At 55.4% G+C, this 21,331-nt stretch overlaps 6 protein-coding genes across 6 annotated transcripts; 3 read left to right on the top strand and 3 right to left on the bottom strand.

The window, feature by feature from the left end:
- Positions 1–8,184: 8,184 nt before the first annotated feature.
- CCM_05567 (Heterokaryon incompatibility) lies at positions 8,185–10,846 on the top strand (the record flags this gene model as incomplete). Its single annotated transcript, XM_006670711.1, has 3 exons — positions 8,185–10,401; positions 10,460–10,573; positions 10,613–10,846. 3 exons carry the CDS (start codon positions 8,185–8,187, stop codon positions 10,844–10,846), a joined length of 2,565 nt encoding a protein of 854 aa, XP_006670774.1.
- Positions 10,847–11,144: 298 nt separating this feature from the next.
- On the top strand, positions 11,145–11,627 carry CCM_05566 (uncharacterized protein; the record flags this gene model as incomplete). Its single annotated transcript, XM_006670710.1, has 1 exon — positions 11,145–11,627. The coding sequence occupies one exon, from the start codon at positions 11,145–11,147 to the stop codon at positions 11,625–11,627; it is 483 nt and encodes a 160-aa protein (XP_006670773.1).
- A 165-nt stretch (positions 11,628–11,792) lies between these two features.
- CCM_05565 (florfenicol exporter, putative) lies at positions 11,793–13,442 on the bottom strand (the record flags this gene model as incomplete). The annotated part of the gene is made up of 2 exons (XM_006670709.1): positions 11,793–12,662; positions 12,741–13,442. The coding sequence occupies 2 exons, from the start codon at positions 13,440–13,442 to the stop codon at positions 11,793–11,795; spliced, it is 1,572 nt and encodes a 523-aa protein (XP_006670772.1).
- Positions 13,443–14,418: 976 nt separating this feature from the next.
- CCM_05564 (uncharacterized protein) lies at positions 14,419–14,747 on the bottom strand (the record flags this gene model as incomplete). Its single annotated transcript, XM_006670708.1, has 2 exons — positions 14,419–14,466; positions 14,526–14,747. 2 exons carry the CDS (start codon positions 14,745–14,747, stop codon positions 14,419–14,421), a joined length of 270 nt encoding a protein of 89 aa, XP_006670771.1.
- Positions 14,748–17,240: 2,493 nt separating this feature from the next.
- On the top strand, positions 17,241–17,822 carry CCM_05563 (protease inhibitor (Tfs1), putative; the record flags this gene model as incomplete). Its single annotated transcript, XM_006670707.1, has 1 exon — positions 17,241–17,822. One exon carries the CDS (start codon positions 17,241–17,243, stop codon positions 17,820–17,822), a length of 582 nt encoding a protein of 193 aa, XP_006670770.1.
- A 363-nt stretch (positions 17,823–18,185) lies between these two features.
- On the bottom strand, positions 18,186–19,925 carry CCM_05562 (FAD binding domain protein; the record flags this gene model as incomplete). The annotated part of the gene is made up of 1 exon (XM_006670706.1): positions 18,186–19,925. One exon carries the CDS (start codon positions 19,923–19,925, stop codon positions 18,186–18,188), a length of 1,740 nt encoding a protein of 579 aa, XP_006670769.1.
- Positions 19,926–21,331: the final 1,406 nt, after the last annotated feature.

The raw sequence follows: 21,331 nt of genomic DNA, 5'->3' as shown, positions 1-21,331 counted from the left end.
TTTCATATTTGTAAACGCCCGCATCGGGGAACTCACAGAAATTGTGGTGTGTTTGGTGGAGTTTGTCCATGTGATTGATGGCTGGTTGGCCAACGACTCACCACCAGAAGGAAGGAGGGGGGGAGGAGGGGGTGTAACAAGAGACAAAGAACCAGGGCAATCCGGTCGGTCCCGGCCCAAGTCCACATCGAGCATGCGCTAGGAAGGAAGGAAGAACTTGTTGCCAGGAGCATTGGTAGGGGACGCAGCCACCAGCTTTGTCGCCGCGATTGCATTGCTGCAGCCACGGTCAAATCGAGAAAGCAAGCAGTCGTTGGAACCAGTAGCATTCGTAGCCAGTGACATGAACAAGAGCGAGGCACAAGGGGGGGTGTCAAGGCCCGCCATGCATGCGCCGAGCCCACCGCCCAGGTGGTTGTGGCTTGGAGGCGGAATATGACAGTCATTCTTTGGGGAATACTAATAACTACGGAGTTATGTAAGTTACATGAAAGCGATTGCTGCAACGGACAAACCAGGAAGCACGGATACTCCATAGCATAAACAGCAAAGAGGTTGCAGAAGCGGAGGACTGGAAACTCCCAAACACATGTACCGACAATATACATTGATCTGGAGCACATGCCATCTAATTAATTGTTATTATTATTATTATTCCTATGTATGGTACTGGCTGGCTTTTATCCCCGCAACCCTGCCTTCTCCGGTGCGCACCGGCCGCCCGAGCCTACCAGAGTCCCGGAGCGGCTTGCCGGATGCAGCATGGACAAGCCCGCAGCAATGTGTCTGAGAGCCGAAAAAAAAAACGGTTGCAGTTCGTTCATTGTCTGTTCGCGTCTGATAGTCAACTACTGATACATCACGGCCGCGCCCCCGGTAACAGAGTGCCCTGCTGCTGAGCTAAAATTGGCTACATGTCTCGTCTCAGGTCGAGTAGTTAGTCAAAACAAGGGCCCGGCCTTGACCTTGTCTGCAGGTACGTTGTATCTCGGTACTGTTCTTTTTTTCTGTCAACTTTTTCCCTGGGGGAAGGGGGGGGGGGGGCTTGCTGCGGTGTGAATCTGCAATCGATACCTTTTACAGCCGGCTGCATAACGCCATGCATCCAGAGGGCACCGAGCGATGAACCAGGGGTTATCTTCTGGGGCGCGGGCTGGTTGCCTCTTTTGCTTCCAAGCTACGGCTATTCTAGTATTACAAGTCGTTGGCCGGCATCGCAAAGGGGGTTACGCGCCGGCGCCCTTTTTGGCGATACAAGCCCTGAGCGCCACCTGTCACGGAGAAAAACTGTGCTTGACGTAATTGGATACCAGTATGATTGCGTAGAAAAACTTGCTCCTTTGCTCGCCCATTCCGCACTTCCTACATGGGCCGTGACGACAGGAGGCTTGCTTGGTGCGACCCAGATGCCTGGCCCGCGTCTGCCCATGCCATGCCGACATGGGATGGATCACCACCTCCACCTCTGCCGACCCCCGCCAGCCATCAAGTGCCTCGGGAGCGTACTTTTACTTTGTACTTTGTACTTTGTACTGGAAGCGTTAACTAACTAACTGGTCGTGGTAGTTCTGGGTTGTGCTTGAGGAGTTAACTACTGACTAGTACAGTTTATGATGATTAGCTCAGCTGGCGCTTCCCTGTGCCTTTGTTTCGGCGTGTCACTGGTTCCTAGGTCTTATTTAGCGTCGATAATTGGTAGCTCTGCGCTATACTGGTACAACTGTGTACAACTGTGTACAGAGTAGTTACTGGTTAGTTGCCAGGAAACTTCAGCCTCAAGCAACAGGGATGCATTCACAACACAAGAATTACTACTTGCAGACACGGGGAATCTAACGAGATTCCCCCAATAACCGACTTAAAAGGCCCGAAAAGCCAGAACTCATTACGTCTCATAGCTGCCATTTGCTGGACAATGCATGCGGTTCCCCATTTCTGAATCCGGGGAGAAGAGGGGAATACCCCGACAGTGCATCTTGATGAAGCAGCATGTTGTTGCATACGACTTGTGGGTTTCATCTCTTAGTGTCTCGCGACGAAACCGCGAATACAACTCACAAGCATACCAAGTACAGAGAGGATACAAATCATGTTATTCAGCATCGCGCCACGAATGGGTCACGTATGGGGACGATCTGCGCAAGAGAAAAATCGTCCCATGCAATAATGATGACGAGCAGCTATATCAGACCGTGGCGAGATGTCAAGTATTTCCTTTTGAGATGGCTTGATGGAGTAAAGAGCCAGCCTGGGATCCAATCAACGGCCCTATCTTCATAAAGTGGCCATATTATACCTGGCAAAACAGCCCATCACGTTGAAATAGATCCTTGCATGAGTAAAACATGACAGTATACATGATACGTTGGTTGCAAGTAGCTTATTTATACAACCTATTCGACAACTCGCCGGCTTTTGCATGGGCATTGCCACAAGGCAAGCGATGCAGCCGTACCAAAGAGGGGCCGCTGCCGAAGAGATGCGATGATGATGATGATGATGTGATTTTTTGTGACTGATGAAGAATGCACGATGGAGCCATCTGCATCGGACGAATAAAGAGAAGCACGACGACGCCGCAACGGGCATGCGTCACGAAGCGCATGGCATCATACAGCACTCAAGTATAACCCTCGTGAGAACCGTGAGAACCTAACAGACGGGCCAGATCAAGCACGAATCCAAACCAATCGCCCTCTTAGTAACTAGGCCTTGTTCGCAGACGGGGTCTGTGCTGCAGGCGTCCCGCTGGTGGCTGGGCGCTTGCAGGCCCGGCACGGCTGGGGCAGGGAGTTGCTTTGGGCTATGTATTCTTGCCATTATGGGGATATACATATATCAAGAGAGGGCTGTCAAAATGCAAAAGCAAATTCTCTTTGCATTTGCTGGCCCTGCATTTGCTGCAACCCGGGGGAGACGGAGCGCGGCGCCGCGGCAATGCGGACGGACTTGTCCGGCGGAACAGCAACAATTTGGACCTCTTCCCTCTTCCGCGACGAATGAGCTGCCCTTGTTCCTGCAAAGAAACCACAGACAAGAACAGAACATTCCGTCCTGTTATCTCAAACCGAGTCAACACCCTCCCCACGCCCCCCCCTGTAGATGCCGCCGTCGCCTCACCTTTTCATGTAGGGGGCCAAAAAAAAAAAGAAAAGGCGACGTTGAAGCGAACCAGACATCATTATCCATCAAATCAATCAGCTCTCTCCATCCCCCCCTGTTCGCCCCCTCCCTCCTAGTGGCGCGTCCACCGGAGCTAGCGGTGCAGTAGTCCAAGAACGAAGTTGAGAGTTCTAGGCCGTCGTCTAGAAGTCCATTGGCGCTTCCACGTCTGGCAAGATCGAGCAGTCGAACTAGGCTTTTTCACAAATCTGGAAAAGGAGAGGGGAAAAAAAGGAAAGAAAAAAAAAAAGTGGCAAAGTAAAGCGGCCGTCAGCATCATGGTCATGGGCGGATGCGGTCATTTTAGATGCGCGATCCTATTCCGCCGAATTCGGAGCAGCGGGTAAAGTCTAGAAATATCTTGGTGAATTTCTCTCAAGTTGTAGCCGTTTTAGGCACCATCAAGAATCATGTACTCCGTAATATCAACTACATATAGATGGCTTGACGGCGACGAAGCCCCCAACTCATCCGATGCCGGGGTTGGGTTTGTTGCGCAAGTCATCAACCACGCAAGCTGCCAGCAAGTTGCCATCCGCCGTCGAACCCTTTCTGGTACTACTATGCAGCAGCAACTCGGCGACTCGCTAGGATCACCTGCAAAAGACATTCTACCTATGTACATAGGAAAGCTTGTTTTACGCGCGGAGCGAAATCGGGGGACTTTGCAGTTTTTGGCCGCCAAGCCAGTTTGTTTCCCCCCCCGGTCATTGCCGGGAGTTTTCGAGGAGCGGCCGGCGCCTCTTTTCCAAAAAGCTTATTATTTAGGAAGCAAAAAGAAAAGAAAAAAGAGCGCCAGACAACCGCCCACCACGTGTTGATGGGAAGCCAGCCCACTGCCCGCTGTGGCTTGGTCTTGATAAGTTAGCTACGGAAGAAGGAATTTTTGGTAACAAGACTTGGGGGCGATTCCCGTCCGCTGGTGGTACACGGCAGTTGCTGGATATGCCGCTAACTAGTTCTGTCCCCCCCCAAAAGCATAATCTCTTCGTCCTGGGCTTCAGCTGCGCGTCACTTGGCATGGTTATGACATGCATCGACCTGAGACAATTGCGGCAAGTTTCCCAGAAACCCCCGGAGGTAAGCCAACTGCGACGAGATGGGGTGAGAAGAAGAAGAAGGTATATACAAGTTGCGACTGAAAGGAAAGGGGACTGTTATCAGCCATCTTGCTCTCCCCCGCCACGCTTATTCGCGTCCAGGCGATTGGTGAGATCCGGCGCTCTGTGGTGGAGGGGGCGTGTTCCATTGGGACCTGAGTTGCTGTTTCTCGGAGCTGGCTTCTCTTTTGGTCATGGTTTCCTTTGGTTTGCTGGTTCGTGTGTAACTACTGATAGTCCTCACTGGGTAGCTTCATCACCCCCCATCGGAAGATGCCATGTCTCGGGCCGGTTTTTCACCAGTTTTAGCAACTCTCAAGACATGTCCTTTCTGCACGCCGCGAGTCAAATCCCGCCAGTCCAAGGTCTCCTACTGCGCGTGCTAACTGCAGCCCAGACCCTGTTAGCGGCCTGCCCCAGGGGTTCTACCACCTCCGTCGCAAAAGAGAGGAAAATGGTTTCTTCTGGGCAGAGGAAGAGCAGTAATAAAAGGCCAGGAGGAAGCAACAAAGCGTCACCGCCAAGAAAGACGCATAACATGATCGACTTCTGTCTGAATCGGTCGAGATACATGTGCTCAACTCCCGCCCTCATCGCAGCGCCCTTTACCAGCCGGCCGGGTTGTGCGCTAGGCTAGTTTGACTTGTTTGATAGTTTTTTGACGCGATGGAGTAATAAGGAAAGCACTGGCCACTTGTTTCTCGATGCGCGCATTTATTTTGGACTCGAAAGCTGCATGAAAAGGTCGTCACCTGGCCAAGACGGATACTTCCGCAGGCCTCGGATGTCCCCCGACGTTTTGATGCTCTTTTTTTTTTTTCAATTAGGCTGCCGAGAACCTGGTCAGTGGTTAACTAGCAAATTATAAGGTGTCCTTGTAAGCGGGAATCGTTGGAAGGCGACGAGTAAGCATCACAGCCGGGTATTTACACGGGTCTCGACCTCGACCTCGACCAATGCAACCCTGTCTCGAGAAAATTCTCGCATTAGGTTACTGGTTAGATGTTTTAGTCGAGCATCTTTCCCCGCCACGCCGCTCTGAGTTATCTATCATTGCCCTCGTTACCGCCTCGGCACTTGTCCGTCAAGGATCGCCATCGAGCCGGTCTGGTCGACATCTACACCCTCAGTGGTCCATCTCTATCAGATTGTGGCTCGGTCCCTCATAGTTACTTCTGATCAAGGCTTGCCTCTGCGCCGGCGTCCCCGCGTCCCACGTCCACGTCCACCTCGATGGGTGGGTGCAAGACATGTCCTATCATGGCCGACAGCCCTGCCTCTGCTCAGCTCTAAAACGCCGCCCCTTAGATGGGGCTTCCCGCAATCTTGTTCCAGCTCTTTTTTTTTTCTTGCCTTTTCCTTTTCCCACTTGCTGGTGAGACAGGCTTCTTTTTATTTTTATTCTATATTTTTTGTGACAAATCATTTTCTCCATCGCGGAATCCGCCCGTCAACCCAGCTTCAGCTTCGACCCCCGATTGGCGAATCGACAGACCCAGGTAGAATGAGGCGCCCTAAATTGCCCGACGTCTGTGGAGAGCATGGGGTACGCCTCATTCAAATTTCATGAGTGTAATTATGTAGCTACAGGACCAGCTCAGCCAAGTGTCCAGATCACAAGTGCATCGTTGCGCCATCCACCACCGCCAGAGTATCATCGTTCAATCGGAAGCGACGAGGCCCCCCATGACGCCATGTGCGCAAGTTTCCAACCGCCTGTTGATCAAGCTCATAATAAGCTACAGAGAGTCATGTATCTCGCGTACGAGGCCTCGACTCGGCTTAGCTCTGAAAGACGGACGGACAACCACATCCTCGGGTTCAAGCAAATCAGTGTCCACTGCGGCGTATTCCTGTCCTTTTCTTTTTTCTACAGTGGGCTGGCTGGCTGGCCCCAGGACACATGGCCGCCACTCGAACTTGTCTTGACCGAGTTGGTGATGCGCGCCCGTGGCTTGCAGGAAAACACGTATCCGTACACACAGCTGCCCAATTACGAGGGCCAGCTTCGCTTGTTCAGCTCGAACCAAGGCGGGCGCCGCAGCTAGCTCAACCCATTCCCTCGGTGACATGGCTGCCAAACTAGTTGGCATCTGTAATTCCGGGGGGGGGGACTGGGTAGGTTGCCAGAGCGGTCGGCCATCTGCCGTTCCTTTTTGCCAACATGTACTTGCCCATTTTGGCTACATTTTCCTTTTTTTTTTTTTTGCTTCAACACATGATTTCTTTTGCCCGCCTCATTGTGGCTGCATCTGTTGATACGGGGCGCTCATCTCAAGCCATGGAGTGCGACGCCTCGTCTGTCAGTGCTCGTGTCATGGCCACATCGGACAGCCCTGCGTCGTTGACTCTCCGACGTGACCCTCGCCTCGACAGATGGCGGGCCAATGCTACGCGAGGTCAATTTGTGCACCCGTCACAGTTCTCCTTTTACCGACAAGGAAAGGCGCCCATCGCCTCCCCGACACGGTTCGGGCTCAGGTTGTCGCACAGCCTCGCGATACACGACCGACCGACGCGCATCCGCCCCCTCAGCAACGTAGAAAAGAGGCGAAAAGGGAAAGCTGTGCAACGAGGGCTTCGGGCGACCTTCATCTTTGTGCTACTCTCGCGCCCGTGTGTGTTGGTGCGACACGGGCGATTGCGTCTTGAACTATTGCCATGGCCGAAATGACACTCTTCTTCATCCCCATCTGCACTCCAACAACTGCAAGAGTTCGTCTCTTGTGCGGGCGCAAGAGAGTGCGACGCCATCAAACCGAATGAGGCTCATTGCGATTTCGTCATGTAGGTTAGCCCCCAACCCCTAACTAACCCAAGGGAGACTTCGTACAGTCGTGGCGTTGCATCCCTGTCGCCTTTGCCTGCGACGCAATCCCAGACCTGCTGAACAGCCCCGATTGAGGATTGAGGGCTGTCGCCATTTTGACCCCGCCCATTTCCCATCTGCTTGTCTCTCTTTTTTCGTGCCTGTCTCGCGTAACTATGTACCTGGTCATCGTCATCCGGGGCTAACAAGATGCCGACATGCTTTGCTGCCATTTTGGCCGATGCAAGGGATGACTGATAATGAAACTCGGCAACGCGCTGCGCTTACCCCTTTCCAGCGTACTAAAACTCGCGCCATGTCTAGTTGGTACGCGGTGAATGAAGCTCTACCCCGGTGAGCTGTCTCAGAGAACAATCGCGTTGCTGCGCGCTCCGGCTACCTGCACCGCGTCTATCGCGCCGCCGCGCTCGCTAGTAGCAAGGGCAGCGAGAGAGCAACTCTAAATGCCCTGGGATCCACGAAACGAAATGACATGGACTCCTTGTGACCGAGTTGCTGGTCGCCCTTGTTATCCGCTTCGGCACCGTCATTGTCTTGGATTGCCGCCGAGGAAGAAAGGGCGGCCAACGAGAAACTACGCCGTAGATGTAGTCCTCTGTGGGACATCTTATGATCCTGTGCCAGTGGTGCCATTTTTGGAGACAATCGTCTGTGCAAATCATTTACCCAAGCAACGCCCGATGACCGTCAGTTATGGGCCGACACCCTCCTCCCATGGCGGACGTAACGGTATCCTCCTCCATCTATAATCCCAAGGTCAACATCGTAGGTCTATGTTCCACGTCAATACATCCAGTATATCATTGCATCAAATCATTGAGAATCGTCGAGTCTGTATCGGTACATAGTATCCTAGCCACCGCTTGGTTGGAGCCGCCAAAGTTCGAGTCTGCGTAGAGCCTCCTAATACCCTTTTAGCGATAGGCGAAGACAGTTACGACAGAAATGTTGGCCGTAGATGCTTCAATAGCCTCACCACCTCGAATCGCATAGTATTCGGCATGGCTGCCCCACTACTTCAGCCCTCTTTCAGCCGCTCCTATCAAGGCGACAACAACGACACTCTGTACTTGTCACGGACATCTGGCCAACATGGATCGGCTCAAAGCATGCGAGCCGTGTCTCCTACTGAGCGCCTCTCTTCTGCTCTGGGAAGTGGCCGTGGCGCGAGGGACGACAAGCCAGTATCAGGGAAGAGTCGACTTCTTCCTCGGCACCTCGGCCGACCTTGAAGCGCGTTCCTCCTCCGGCTGCAAGAGTTGCGCCTCTGTCATGGGATGCTCGAGCCACCCCGATATCGAGGAGACGCATGGCAACGTGTATGGTGTGAGCGCACACTTCCGCTTGAAGCAGCCGCTGCTCACTATTGCCTGGGGAAACCTGGATGCGAACACTAAGAATCCTGCGCAGCGGCGAGCCCAGCTGATTAACTTGCGCCTGGATATACTGCTGTCGACGAATCCGGTGCTCGCCAAGTCCACTACGGGCCGGGGCCGACTGTACGATGTTGACGGGTACAATGTCAGCTTGATGCGGCGCTGGATGGAACGGTGCGACAAGCACCACGAATCAACCTGTTCGGCCAAATACAAAGACTTTGTCCTGCTACAGGCGAGGCTCAGTCTAATTGACGTCGAGGATCTGTGCATCGTCACGCCAGAGGAGCCCGTTCGCTACGCAACGCTGAGCTACGTCTGGGGCGTCGCCGCGTTGCCCGTGGCGAAAAAGGCAAACATGACCTTTCTGCGACTGCCCGGTGCCTTCCGGCGAGGTGGCTACCTGGAGCTCCCGGCCACCATACACGACGCGGTGCGTCTCTGCGCCAATATCGGTATCCGGTATCTCTGGGTCGACAGCGTGTGCATTGTGCAGGACGACACAGAGTCCAAGATGGAGCAGATCAAGGCCATGAGCTCGGTGTATGCCAATGCCCATGTGACGCTTGTTGCATTGTCATCAGAGGACGCCAATGCGGGGATCCCACGCATCTCACAGGCCAAATCAGGTTCTGACGTGTCGCCATTCGTCGACTTACCTTGTCAGACACTGATCAAGGCATCCCAAGGGTCACATGGACTGCCACCCGTGATTCATGCTGGAAGTATGTGGTCGAAAAGAGCCTGGACGCTGCAGGAAACGGTCTTGTCCAGGAGGCTTATTTGCCTAGGCCCTGTTGCTTCGTGGGCGTGTTCTGGCGCGCACTGGTCGGAAGACTTGGAAGTACTCTCCGAGACGGACGGCCTGCCTGCACCGACGAAAGAAATAGACAAACTGTCGATTCCGGCGTGGCCGGACATGGCTCAGTACGCAAGTCTCGCGACTGCATACGCGGCGCGTCGGTTGACAATGCCCACAGACACCCTCAACGCGTTTGAGGGAATCGCGGCACCCGTGAGACAGCTTTTCCAGAGCGAATTTCTATTCGGGGTTTCCGAGTTTGAGTTTGACCTGGGCCTTCTGTGGCAGCACAGACGGAGGGGAGCGAAGCCACGCTCCGGTCTGGACTGGGCGGGCAAAGGTCACAATTTCCCCAGTTGGTCTTGGATATCCCATCATGGGCTGCACTTGCAAACCTTTTGGCGGCCAGACTCTTCGTGCCCGCGACCGGAGCTGAGGATATCCCCACTTGTCCAGTGGAAGAAGCAGAACAAGGCCACAGAGGACTGGGAAGACGTGGACAACTCGTACCATGCAGTCCGCAAGCACTTTGAGAAGCCGGATGCCTCTACGCCGGACAACTGGACCAAGCACACAGACGGCCTCGAGTCGCCATACTACCAATCTGCGCAGTTTAGTCACATCCAGCCCTCGCCCAAGTTTAGCTACCCTATCCCGACCCGGCCAAGCCTTGCAAGCCAGCCCGCGGCTTCCTACTACCCGCACCTGCTCTTCCAAGGCAGCCTGGCGCGCGTGCGTTTCCAGTTTCGCGGATCCGCAGAGGAGCGCGCGGCCACAAACGAAAAGCTGCGAGAGGAAGCGCTGGTTCCTGAAATGGAGATTGTCAGTGGCACAGATGAGGCTTGGATCGGGCGCGTACGCCTGAATCTGCAACCGGGTAGTGCGCTGCCGCGAGACGACGAGGAGCAGGAGGTCATTGCCATTTCAGAGGCCACGATGACGACCAAGGCTGCCAAGGAGCACTCGCTGACAACGGAGGCGGCCGATCGGGAAGAGGTTGGACAGGGCGGCGATGGCCGGTATCGGTTTGTGAATGTGCTGTGGATTGGGCCGACGGAAGACGGCAAAGTGTATCGCAAGGCGCTGGGGAGGATATGGTGGAAGGCCTGGGAGAAGATGACGGTTGAGCAGGTACGACTGTTGCTGACATAGACGGCGGCCGACCTCGTGGCGGAATCGCTCCGGCCAGACGAGTTCGGCCGTTAAGGCCAAGTTTCGCCGCGCAGACACGACGGAGCCGGATGTGGGCGATAACAAATTCATGCGCTTGGAGGACGAGGGCCTGACGGATCAGGAGCTCGATGTGCGCTGCGAGAGGTACTATTAGTGGCTGGAGATACAGACAGAGGAGCTGAAAGAGGCCCTGCAGGAACAGCTGGAGCAGGAGCTCGCGGCGGCATCGGAGCAGAATTTGCTGGCTATCAAGGAGGTGCGCGCCAGGACGGAGATGGAGGTGGTAGAGGATGCCAAGGAGGATATGGAGAGGCTAAATATGATTGAAAAGCTGGAGAGGCTCGAGAAGAGGCCATGCATTGCTTCCGAGAACGAGGAAAAGGAGATGATGGACGAGGACTGAATGAAGAAGCTAATAAATCCTGAAAATATCGACTCTACAGAATAAAAGCACAGCGTAATGGGTTTTCATACTTCTTTGCATTTCTTGATTTATTCGCCGCATTTTTTTCCTATCCGTTGTGAGTCAGAAGGGCGTACGGTAGCTGTTTAACCATTCTGGCTACTTCCTTTGTCAGCCGGCTGGCGAAGAAGTCGACGTCAGATTCTGTCGTGTCCTCAGCGATCGCTTTTCCACCCTCCAACTACACCTCTGCCAGGAAAAACGGCAACCCATCCAAATCGCTCCTACACCCGCAACAATGACCGAACGAGCCATCGTCCCCGCCACGGCCACCGTGCCCTTTGCCTTTCGCTTCATCCTCACCGTCCTCGAGCCCCTGGCGGCCCTCCACGGCGCCTGGATGTGCCTGTACAACCCAGGGCGCTACCTGGCCGCCATGACCCGCGACGCCTTCCCCTTGTCCCCGTCCGAGACGTACATCTACACGACGGTGGGGGGGAGCTGGATCTATTTTGCGTTTCTCGAGGCCGTCGTGATGCGTCTGTTTGACGACGTGCGTCTGTGGCGGTACCTGTGCGCGGGCATTCTGATGAACGACGCGGTGTACTGCCACGCGACTGCGCAGGCGGTTGGGGGATGGGAGGTGTGGCTTGATGTGGGAAAGTGGACGAGGGATGATTATGTCGTGTTTTGGTCGACCTGGCCGTTGATCGTTGTCAGGGTGTTGGTGGTGTTGGGTATTGGCTTGAAGAAACTACCCGACAAGAAGAAGCACGAATGAGATGGCCACGGTCAGTATAGGGGGAAATGGGTATATTTACGTTTAAATCTATAGTTGTCCAAGTTCTGCGGAGCCGTCTTCTAATCGAATACCGATACCTATGTTCTAGTTTGACTCGTGTACGGCTCCCTGCCTCGCGGCCTGCTTTTCTTGCTCCTTCGCCTGCTACTTCTCCATCCTCTTATATCTCGCCTCGCGCCACTTCGGACCCCATATTCTGACGCACAGGATCGACGGACTGGCGACCAGCAGCAGCAGCCCCAGAAACAAGTACGTGTAGCCGTAGCCCCACGCGTCAATGATGAGCTGAACCACGGCCGACGCGATGGCGCTGACGGCCGCCCTCGTCAGGTTAAACGTCGACGAGACCCGTCCCGCATTCGCCGGGTACAAGTCCACCAAGACGGTCGACAGCGCCGACATGGGGCCGGCGACGCCGATGCCCTGGAAGAAGAGCACCACGAGCGGCGCGGCGAGGTTGGCGCCCGAGTCCACGACCCAGCCCCAGCAGGCCGTCGTGGCGATGGCGAGCACCACCCATGGCCACACGGGATCGATGCGTGCGCGCTCAATCGGAAACCGGCGCAGCTCGTCGTTGCGCTTCCGATCCGGCGTCATGCCCACGGAGCGGGCCACACGCGCGTAGTTCCAGTTGAGGACCCCGCCCATGACCAGGGCACCGACGATGTTGCCAACGGCATAGGGAATGTAGCACAGGCCGACTTGTAGGTCGTTAAAGCGGTACTGTCGTCGGATGACGTCTTGCAGCGGGACGAGTACGGCGTAGCTGCTCATGACGAGAAGCGAGTTGAAGAGCAGGAGCAGCCCGACGTCCTTTTCAAACGCGATCCGCACGGCGGCCCAGATGTTGGGCAGGGGGATCCGGTTGGGCCGAGGCTTGGGGGAGGGAAGCGGCGCCGCGTCCGGATGCGCTTCGAGGTCGCGGCGCTTGCGGCGCCAGTGCAGGGTAGAAATGATGGACTTGTTGAGCGTGGGCGGTGGAATGGAGCCGTTTCCGACGACGTTTCTTGCAGTCTACCTCGATTGTTAGTTGATTTCGGTTCTGGCGAGACTCCCAGTGTTGTAGTAAAAATAGGACAAAAGGTAGCTTACCTCGGGCACAAATGGTACGTATATGACGACAAAGACACCAGCCGCCACGACCAAGAACCAAAACGTCGAGCGCCAACCCCAGTACTGCGTCAAGATGCCACCCAAAACGGGCGCCAGCGCCGGCGCGAACATGATTGTGGCCTGGACGGCGGTGATGTAGCCGCCGCGTTCCGCGGGCGTCGTCAGGTCGGCGACGACGGCGTTGCCAATGGCCACGGTGGCGCTGCTGCCGGTGCTCTGCAGCGCGCGCAGGAACAGCAGCGCGCCAAACGAGCGCTGCACGGCCAGGGCGACGTTGGCGGCCAGGTAGATGGCAAAGGCGGCGGCGTAGACGGGCCGGCGGCCGACCTGGTCGCTGAGATCGCCAAAGAAGAGCGGCGACAGCGCCTGCATCACCTGGTACAGCGTGACGGTCAGGTTGACGTCGCCGAGCGACCGCTGGTAGGCGTCGGCGATGGGCGTCAGCGCCGGTAGGTACAGGAACGAGGAAAAGGGCGAGAAAAAGGTCGCGAAGACGGTCATGACAATCACAAAGACCTTGGTGCGCTGCGAGAAGACGGAGTGCGCCGCCGCCGCCGCTGGGGTCGCGCCCGGATCGTCTTGTTGACGGCCATTGTCGTGGCTGGTGGTGCTTGGAGATGCTGGAGGAACGGCTGGTGCTGAAGCAGCCGTGGAGGAATTTTCTGTGGCCTGGCTATCCATTGTCGAATGTGGAGGCGACTGGCAGCACCAGATTGAAAACAAGACGAGCCAGTCCCTCGTTTTATACTCATGGCCGATATGGGAGCACGAATTCTCGTCGTCTTCCGAGAGAGGTCGTCATCCGCAGAGTAGCCCGGGACCGGAGCTTATTAGGACGTAATTATGCCACCTCAATCAGCCCTTGACCGTTTGAAAAGGAGACAAAATGGCCAGCCTACAGCCACAAGTCCGTGTATATTTCCGTCGTCGCCGCACTGAATTGGGTTCCGGCGTTTAGTTTGGTTTAGTGTTGGCCGATTAGCTTGCCGACTCGGCGCCGACGTCTCTTTGCGATGACAAGAACATGGGCTACACAGCGACAGTTCGGCATCGCTTAAAAAAACGTACAAAATGGAACAGAGAGGTGGAATGTGTCAGCGATGGTTTTAAACAATTTGTTAAAGGGCGCATAGGCAGGTATGGGCGTGCTCTTCGGAGAAGCTACCCGGGACACGATGAAACCAAAAAGGAAAACGGGATTGTAGAAACTACAAGGGAATGTACTGCGAAAATATTAACCTATCCTAGGTAGGGGAACAATAATTCGTGTCGTCATAGAGCCCATCGGCAGACCACCCTGCGTATATTTTCCTTTGCTCCTAGATTGATCAAGCCTTGAGGGCACCGTTGCGAGCAACTCTTGTTATTGCAAGTGGTTGTCCCGCGTGAGGACCTCGGCGCCTCTTACTCGAGAGCTCAGGCTTGATATTCCAGATGCAAACAGAATGTCACGCACGTACATCAAGTTTAAATCTTCAACAGGGATGCAGTAACTGTTTATTTACATCTATTCTATGGCATTGAGTAACGCGACCATTGAGTTTCGATGAGATGATGTAGTTGATATATACCATCCACAGTACCGCTGTCTGCCTGAGATGGTCTTCGAAGCTCTAGAGAATGTGATCTCAGAGACGATCCTCTATCCTCAACCCCTCTAGAGGATCTTGCCACAGTTGTTCAGGCCGATATTGATCAGTCCAGTCTAAAGGAACCCATTAGTATTTCGCAGCACGCAGTTCGCAATTCAGAGCATCAACTCACTTGGGTAGCATCGCAGCAGTAGACCGACTGGCCAGAGCTGCAGGAACCAGAAAGGATTCCGCAAAGAAGACTGCTAACAACCGGAAGGGTAGAGCTGCAACAGCTCACCTGTCCATTGTTGGTGCCACCGTTGATGCTGCAAGCACCGCCGCCAGTGTTACCGCCCGTAGGAGCAGCAACCACGGCAGCCGCCATGGCAATGGTAGCAAGGGAGAATTGCATGTTGACAGTGGATTTGAGGTAGGGGATATATGGACGAATCGATGGCTCAAAAGACGAGAGAGTAGTAGAAGATGTTGTGAGTTTGGGTTTTCATGAACATGGAAGCGAAGGACTATACGGGCTTATATACTGCTTGAAGAACCCCAACAGGTTCATACACCAGCGGCAGTACTTCGTAACTCGAGAGTAAAAATGCCGAGCTGAGACTGGGAAATGATTGACCATCATCATATTGGCTTGCTTCATGCAGGCCATTGCAGTCGAGACTCTTGATGGCGTATTGCCAGCAGGGCGGCTCGCGGAGCTTGGCCTGTCTAGCTGAGCGCAAACCCCCGGAGCTGACTGAACGGAAAGGTGTCAGAGGCTGGTATGTATTCCCAACCCGTCTCGATGCGGCTGGCAAATCAAGAATCGACTCCTGGGGGGGCCAATGTTGTCTTGCCCTGTGTTGTTCCATATGCACTGGCGCCCAGGGCGCAGCTCGTACCAGGCACCCAGACTAGACTTGGGGGATGCAGCGCAGACTCGATCAAGTCAGCCGCAGTAATCAGCCACAATGCGTTGAAAATTGTGACTGCATGCACAGCTTCAGCGACAAGGTGCATCGTGGCGCTTCGAAACCACGCCACTCTGGACTTGAGGCGGGCGGCCCGACCCGGCGCCATCTGTGTGTCTCGGAGCGACGGGGGCCTGACAGCTTCGGGCGTGCTCAGCGCGCACACGGACGAGATTCGATTGCTATCCTAACTATATATCCGCCGCCCGCGGCGATGATGGATCGATCTGTGGGGTTTGGTCTATATCCACAGAGTTTCTCAATCCATGTTTGGTGTCCCGCGGTTTCGCATCGGCTTGCCTCGCATGGTGGGGTTTCTGTCGTTGTAACCCGAGCAAAAGCGGCCGGCGGGTCGTCGGCGGCATATGGGAATATGTGTTGATTCGTGTTGTGGACGGATTGGAGAAGATGGAAGCGCTCCGACTGCAGGACAGGGGTCGCTTTCGGACGGATCGTCGTCGTGCAGAAGACCTCTGTTGTCCGCATCACTCTGCCGGCTGCTGGGAATCAGCCGCAGGTCTGGACCAGTACGGATGGGACAAGTATGTAATTGGATGCAGAGATGAAGCGGTTGACCCTGTTGCACGCGGACCCTGGATTGGGAGGGAGGCTGGGAGGCTTGCTCGTTGTTTTTGGGCATCCATGCTGGCCAGATATACCAGGGTCAATGAAGCGCTTCGATTCATCGCCCCCGTGGGTGGGAGGATTTCCCCGAGGACCCGCCGCCATCTCTGCTATATCGCATCATTATGGCGGGAAGCCGGTTTTGTAACGTTTGTAGCTGACTTGAAATGACAGCTCGATTACGGTGATATGACGCGGACCGCTCTGAAGTGAGGGGGAGTTCTCCGAGACGTGATTCCAAGTGTTCGAGCCCCCCAGCAGTGTGACTGTGATATGAGTGTACAGCCCACCGATGTGACGAGGCGTCCAGCCATGGGGACAATGAGGCTCTCGTGACTGAGGTACTAGACTCTTGACTTGTTGTCTCTGGCAGTGGGCGGTGAACTAAATTACGATAGCTAATCTGTACGAATTAGTCGAAAATGATGAAAGTAATAGTCCTCTTGTGCTTCGGCAAGTATATTCGCCCGGGCCTGGGCTTAGTCGATGAAGCGGCGGTGGCGGTGGGGGCGGGGGCCTAGATCTCGGCCGTTGCCATTGAATCTTGCCTCGTGATATGTGGCGCCAGTAAATATGGTTCGAGAGCGGCTTCAGTGATACGTTAGCCACCTATTATCGAGAGATGTGGTGGAGTGTACTGTGCGGGTACGTACTATCATGAGAATTGGAGAGTCTTGTTCGGTCGTGGAAGTTGGCTCCAAAGCCGGTTTCTGTACTGAGTCGGTCTGGACCATGCTTGAAAGAGGAGATTGAGCTTCGGCATTCCATATGTCTTGCTGCTTCGCCGGCAGTGGCGAGTTCGTGTCTCATGCAGAAAAAAACAAGCTATTGTCACTATATTGCAATAATATGACAAAGAGAAAGATAGTGCCGATCGCTGGAATGTGTGGCCGTTTGAAGTGACGAGCTGAATGCCACTATTCAATACAGATGAACCGGAGAAAAGTGCCAGCACTCTGAAAGTGTTTATTTTCCTTTTTCGCGGATTTGTGCACGATTCTTGTAGCGTTTACAAAGAATTTTGATAGACCATAATAGACCTTTGACTACGGAGTAGCCGAATACTCTTTAGCTTGCAAGTAATGCAATTAGTTATTATGGCGCTATTACGAATCACCACGCGTTTGTTGTCGAGCCACCCAACTCACCTCAGACACCAAACGAACCATGCAACAAATTGGTCCATGACCAAACGCATCCTCTTCCATCACCAGCAAATTAGTCCATCATCAACAACAAACTAGTCCATCATCAACAACAAACTAGTCCATCATCACCAAACGCATTGCTCACCAACCCATCAAACACTCACCATGAAACCCTGTCCCAGTGTCCTACGTGCCTTGGCAAAGCTCGACACCGCCGACGCGCCGCCGTCGCTCCGTGTCGTCTTCCCAGGCAACACCGCCGTCTCCCGCTCTGGCATCCAGCTGCCCAAGCTCGCTGCCAAGGACACGCCAGCCTTATCCGTATCGACCTCGCTCGCGCAGCCCCGCGAGGGGGGTCACAAGTACATTGCCGTTTGCATCGACCTCGACGCCCCCTTTCCGTCCTTTTCTATCCTCGGCCCCATCATCCACTGGATCCAGACAGACCTCGTGGCAGCCGCCGCCGCCGACGATGACGGCTTCACAAGACTCGAAACGAGCGCACGGCCTGCTGTGCCATATGCGCCCCCGGGCCCGCCGCCGCCCTCGGGACCGCATCGCTACGTTTTCATGCTCTGGGAACAGCCTGCATCGCTGACCGGTGCGGATGAGGTCTCGCGTGTCTTTTCGCTGCCGGCTGAGCCTGGCCTGACAGCGCGTATCCGCTGGGACCATGGGGCGTTTGAGGAAAAGATGGGACTCGGGGAGCCGCTGGCGGTCAATTATTTCGTGGCCGACTCGAGATAACCTACACTCGGATCATGGAAAGAATTCCTTCTGCTATTCAACTATACATACTTGGCGAGAGAAACCAACAGGCTAGTCTCCCATCAAGGACCAACGAAACAATCTTCACAATCAGCTTCGAGATAAGACTCGGAATAGATCCCATCTATACATCCGCCAACACCATGAACTGAAGCCAGAGTATAGCTGTGCACGTTCGGTTCAGTCTATGACTAGTACGCAAATATCCACAAGTCTTGAGAAAATGCGGCATCATGAATTTTGTCAAAATTCATAATGCATGACAATGATCCACTCATATCATCTTTGCTAGGCAATCACGGTGGAAATGAGCCTCTAGATACCCAGTCGACCAAGTCACCGTCATTCACAATCATCAAACACATTGGCCCAGCCTCCTTCTACACACCCCTGACTCGCAAATACCTTCCCATTGCGAAGCAAGCATCCAGGGTCATACTTTTGCTTGACCTGGACCAGCCTCTTGACGTTGCGGCCCCAGACGCGGCACCCGCCGTCCCCCGGCGCTATGTAGTTTGGATAGTTGGCCAGAACGCGCCCGCCACCGATCTTGCGCTGCTGCGCGTACGTGCCCTCGTTGAGCGCCTGCACGGCCGCCAGAGTGAGGGCGTCGTTTTCGGCGTGCTTGTACGCCGCCGTGAAGAGCGTCTGGTGGCCGACCACCGCGTGCGGCCACGCCGTGTCGGCGTCGGACGCGGGCAGGTGCCCGCTCAGGCCGGGGTGCATGTACTGCACGACAAACGAGGCCGAGTAAGGGTGCTCGCCCCGTTCGGTGAGCGCGTCGACGTAGCGCCAGAACGTCTCGGTCTGGCGCGCGAGGTAGTCGACGTCGATGGCGGACGTCTGCCCGCCGTAAAAGCCGCGGCGGTACCCGTAGGGATATGCCGCCTCGCCGATGAAGGCGAGGTCGGCGTAGTGTGCTGTTGAAACGACGGTGCCGCGTGAAGTGTCGATGCCGTCCAGCAGCCGCTCAAACGTCGCCGTGTTGTTCAGTTGGCCCGGGCTGGTCGGGTCGTCAAAATGCACCGTGATGAGCAGGGTGCGCTTCGCGTAGCTCTCCGGCGTCGCGTTGCCGAGGTCGTCGGGCAGATAGCCAAAGCTGTAGTACACGACGCTAAACGGGTCCTTGTTTGTGTCGAAAAACTCGACCGTCTGCTGGCGCAGCCGCGCGACATACTCGTCCTCGACGTAGTAAAACGCGAGGGTGCTCCTCTTGGGCTCCGCGACGGCGCGCTGCCAGAACCGGGTGACGATGCCAAACTGGCCGCTGCCGCCCTGCAGCGCCCAGAAGAGGTCGGCGTGCTCGTTGGTCTTGGTCGGCGTGACGACCTCCCCCGACGGCAGCACCACCTCCAGCCGCACTAGCCGGTCGGTGGCGAAGCCGTACGCGCCGGCCAGGAAGCCGATGCCGCCCCCGAGAGAGAAGCCCCCGACGCCGACATTGGCCACGCGCGCGCCGACGGCCGCGTAGCCGGTCCCATTGGTCACGGCATGCACCTGGCCCCAGTTGGCACCGCCTTGGTACTCGACGGCCGCAATCGGAGCGCCGGCGGTGGCGGTGTCTGTGAAGTTGAGAATCAGCTGCGAGCTGTTCATCCACGACATGTCCAGGACGAAGCCGTAGCTGCTGCTAGCGTTGACCTGGCTATGGGCACCGCCAACGACGGAAAATTCGCGGCCGAATGGGGACCAGGCGGCGGCCTGCACGGCCCGGCTCACATCGTGCGTCGTGGCCGGGTAGACGACGACGGACGCGTTCTTGCCAAACTGCTCGCCCCAGTAGCGGTCCGCGTTGTGCTGCTGGAGAGGCTGCCCGCGACAGGAAATTGCCGCGTTTTCGGACAGTTGCGATGCGAGCCACCGGAGCGCGGCGTCGGAGCGGACACAGGCGCCCTCGATCCGGGGCCGGACGGCCACGTTCGAAGATACATACGCCGCCAAGGCCGCCACTGCGGAAAGAAGGAGTATTAGGCCAGGCCATGAAGCTGCTTTGCTCAGGCTTTGGCAAATACCTCGACCATGGGACCGGGCCGCCGCTCGGGAGGCTAGGCCAGCCAACACGACAACTGTAGACAATTTCATGCTTGTCTCGTTCAAGAGGAGCAATAAACGCACATTGTGATAAGAACAGACCTCCAATACGTTTATGAAATTCACTGGTGGACTGCGTTGAATTTATTGCCTGCTATGTAATACATCTACCCTTTCCGACGTGCTGCAAGACTCCCGTGTTGGCCCGTTGGAGAGTATAGCTACTCCTTTGTGCTAACCGCACGATGCACCGCGTAGCTTGGTGAGTATTCCTGGCCTATTTTTAGACTCTTCACGCACAGACAAAACTGCTGAGATTAGCAAACAAGCTAGGTGAGCAACTATAGCACAAGCCATGTCGGACGCTCTATTGGAGTACTGATGTCCGCGGCCAAGCAGAACCCGAAGCTCGACTTGGAAAATTTGAACCACTGTACCGATTACCGGCGCGTAATAGACAAATCTTGCTGGCTCAGTTGCCAACAGCACGCGGTCAAGGTACGTGATACTGCTGCTGGTTGTCCACCATGGGTCCAATAGTTTGGCTCCTCGAAGAGACTGTTGGGTTTGTCCAAGCGAGTGCCTACACGAACTCGCCTCGGCAGTCGCCCCTATTGGATGCCAAGTCGAGTTATCTGGGGCCATGAAACACCGGAACACGGGACGTGACGGAAAGCTGCTGCGGTTGGTTGCGCCCGCAGTCACTCATGTGCCACCTTGATAGTGAATGGATGTGGTTTATTGAATGTGCCATGCGCAGAATCGATTTGCCGGACTGGATGGATAAGCTTCACTGTTTAGGCCCTGCAGCTTATTTGCTATCTATGTTCATTCAAACAGGGCCATAACAACCCTGCAACACCAAAGTAACCCGGCTGATGAAATGGTAGACACACGATACGGTCTCTTGGAAAACCAAGTTGTTGGATCCGAAAAATCTCTGACAACGGTCACAAGGAGGAGAGTATTAATTCAAGTAGAAGTAATCGTATTCACTGTTCCATCTCCAAGCGGCGTGTACATACCGATGAAAAGCCACCCTCGACGCCTCCTTGGTCCCGGCCCCTTCAGACCGGATGATCCGACCAGCCGCCTCCCTCAGCCTCTGGATAATACGCCTTCATCTGGCCGAGCAGCGAAAGCAGCGCCTTGTTGTCGCTCCGCACCGCGTCGTCGTGATACGCGGCGCAAAAGCCGTCGACCAGCCACGGATTGCCCTGCCCATCCACCACGAGACAATCAATCAGCGTCGTCGCCGCCGTGTCGCCAGACTCACCTCCCCAGACAAAGCCGCGCCGGTGCAGGCTCCCCACCATGCCGGCGACGCGCGCCGCCAGTATGCGCAGCGTCGCCGCGTCCGGCTCCCCCGGGCGAGCCGCCGCCAGTACCGCGCGCAGCGGCGTCCCGCCATCGACGTGCTCGTACAGGCCGCCCATGATGCGACTGGGCCGCACCCG

The sequence above is a fragment of the Cordyceps militaris genome (assembly GCF_000225605.1).
Source record: "Cordyceps militaris CM01 unplaced genomic scaffold CCM_S00004, whole genome shotgun sequence".
Classification (NCBI taxonomy): Eukaryota; Fungi; Ascomycota; class Sordariomycetes; order Hypocreales; family Cordycipitaceae; genus Cordyceps; species Cordyceps militaris.
The sequence above is the reverse complement of the archived record's forward strand: the minus strand, read 5'-3'. Positions and strand labels throughout refer to the sequence as shown.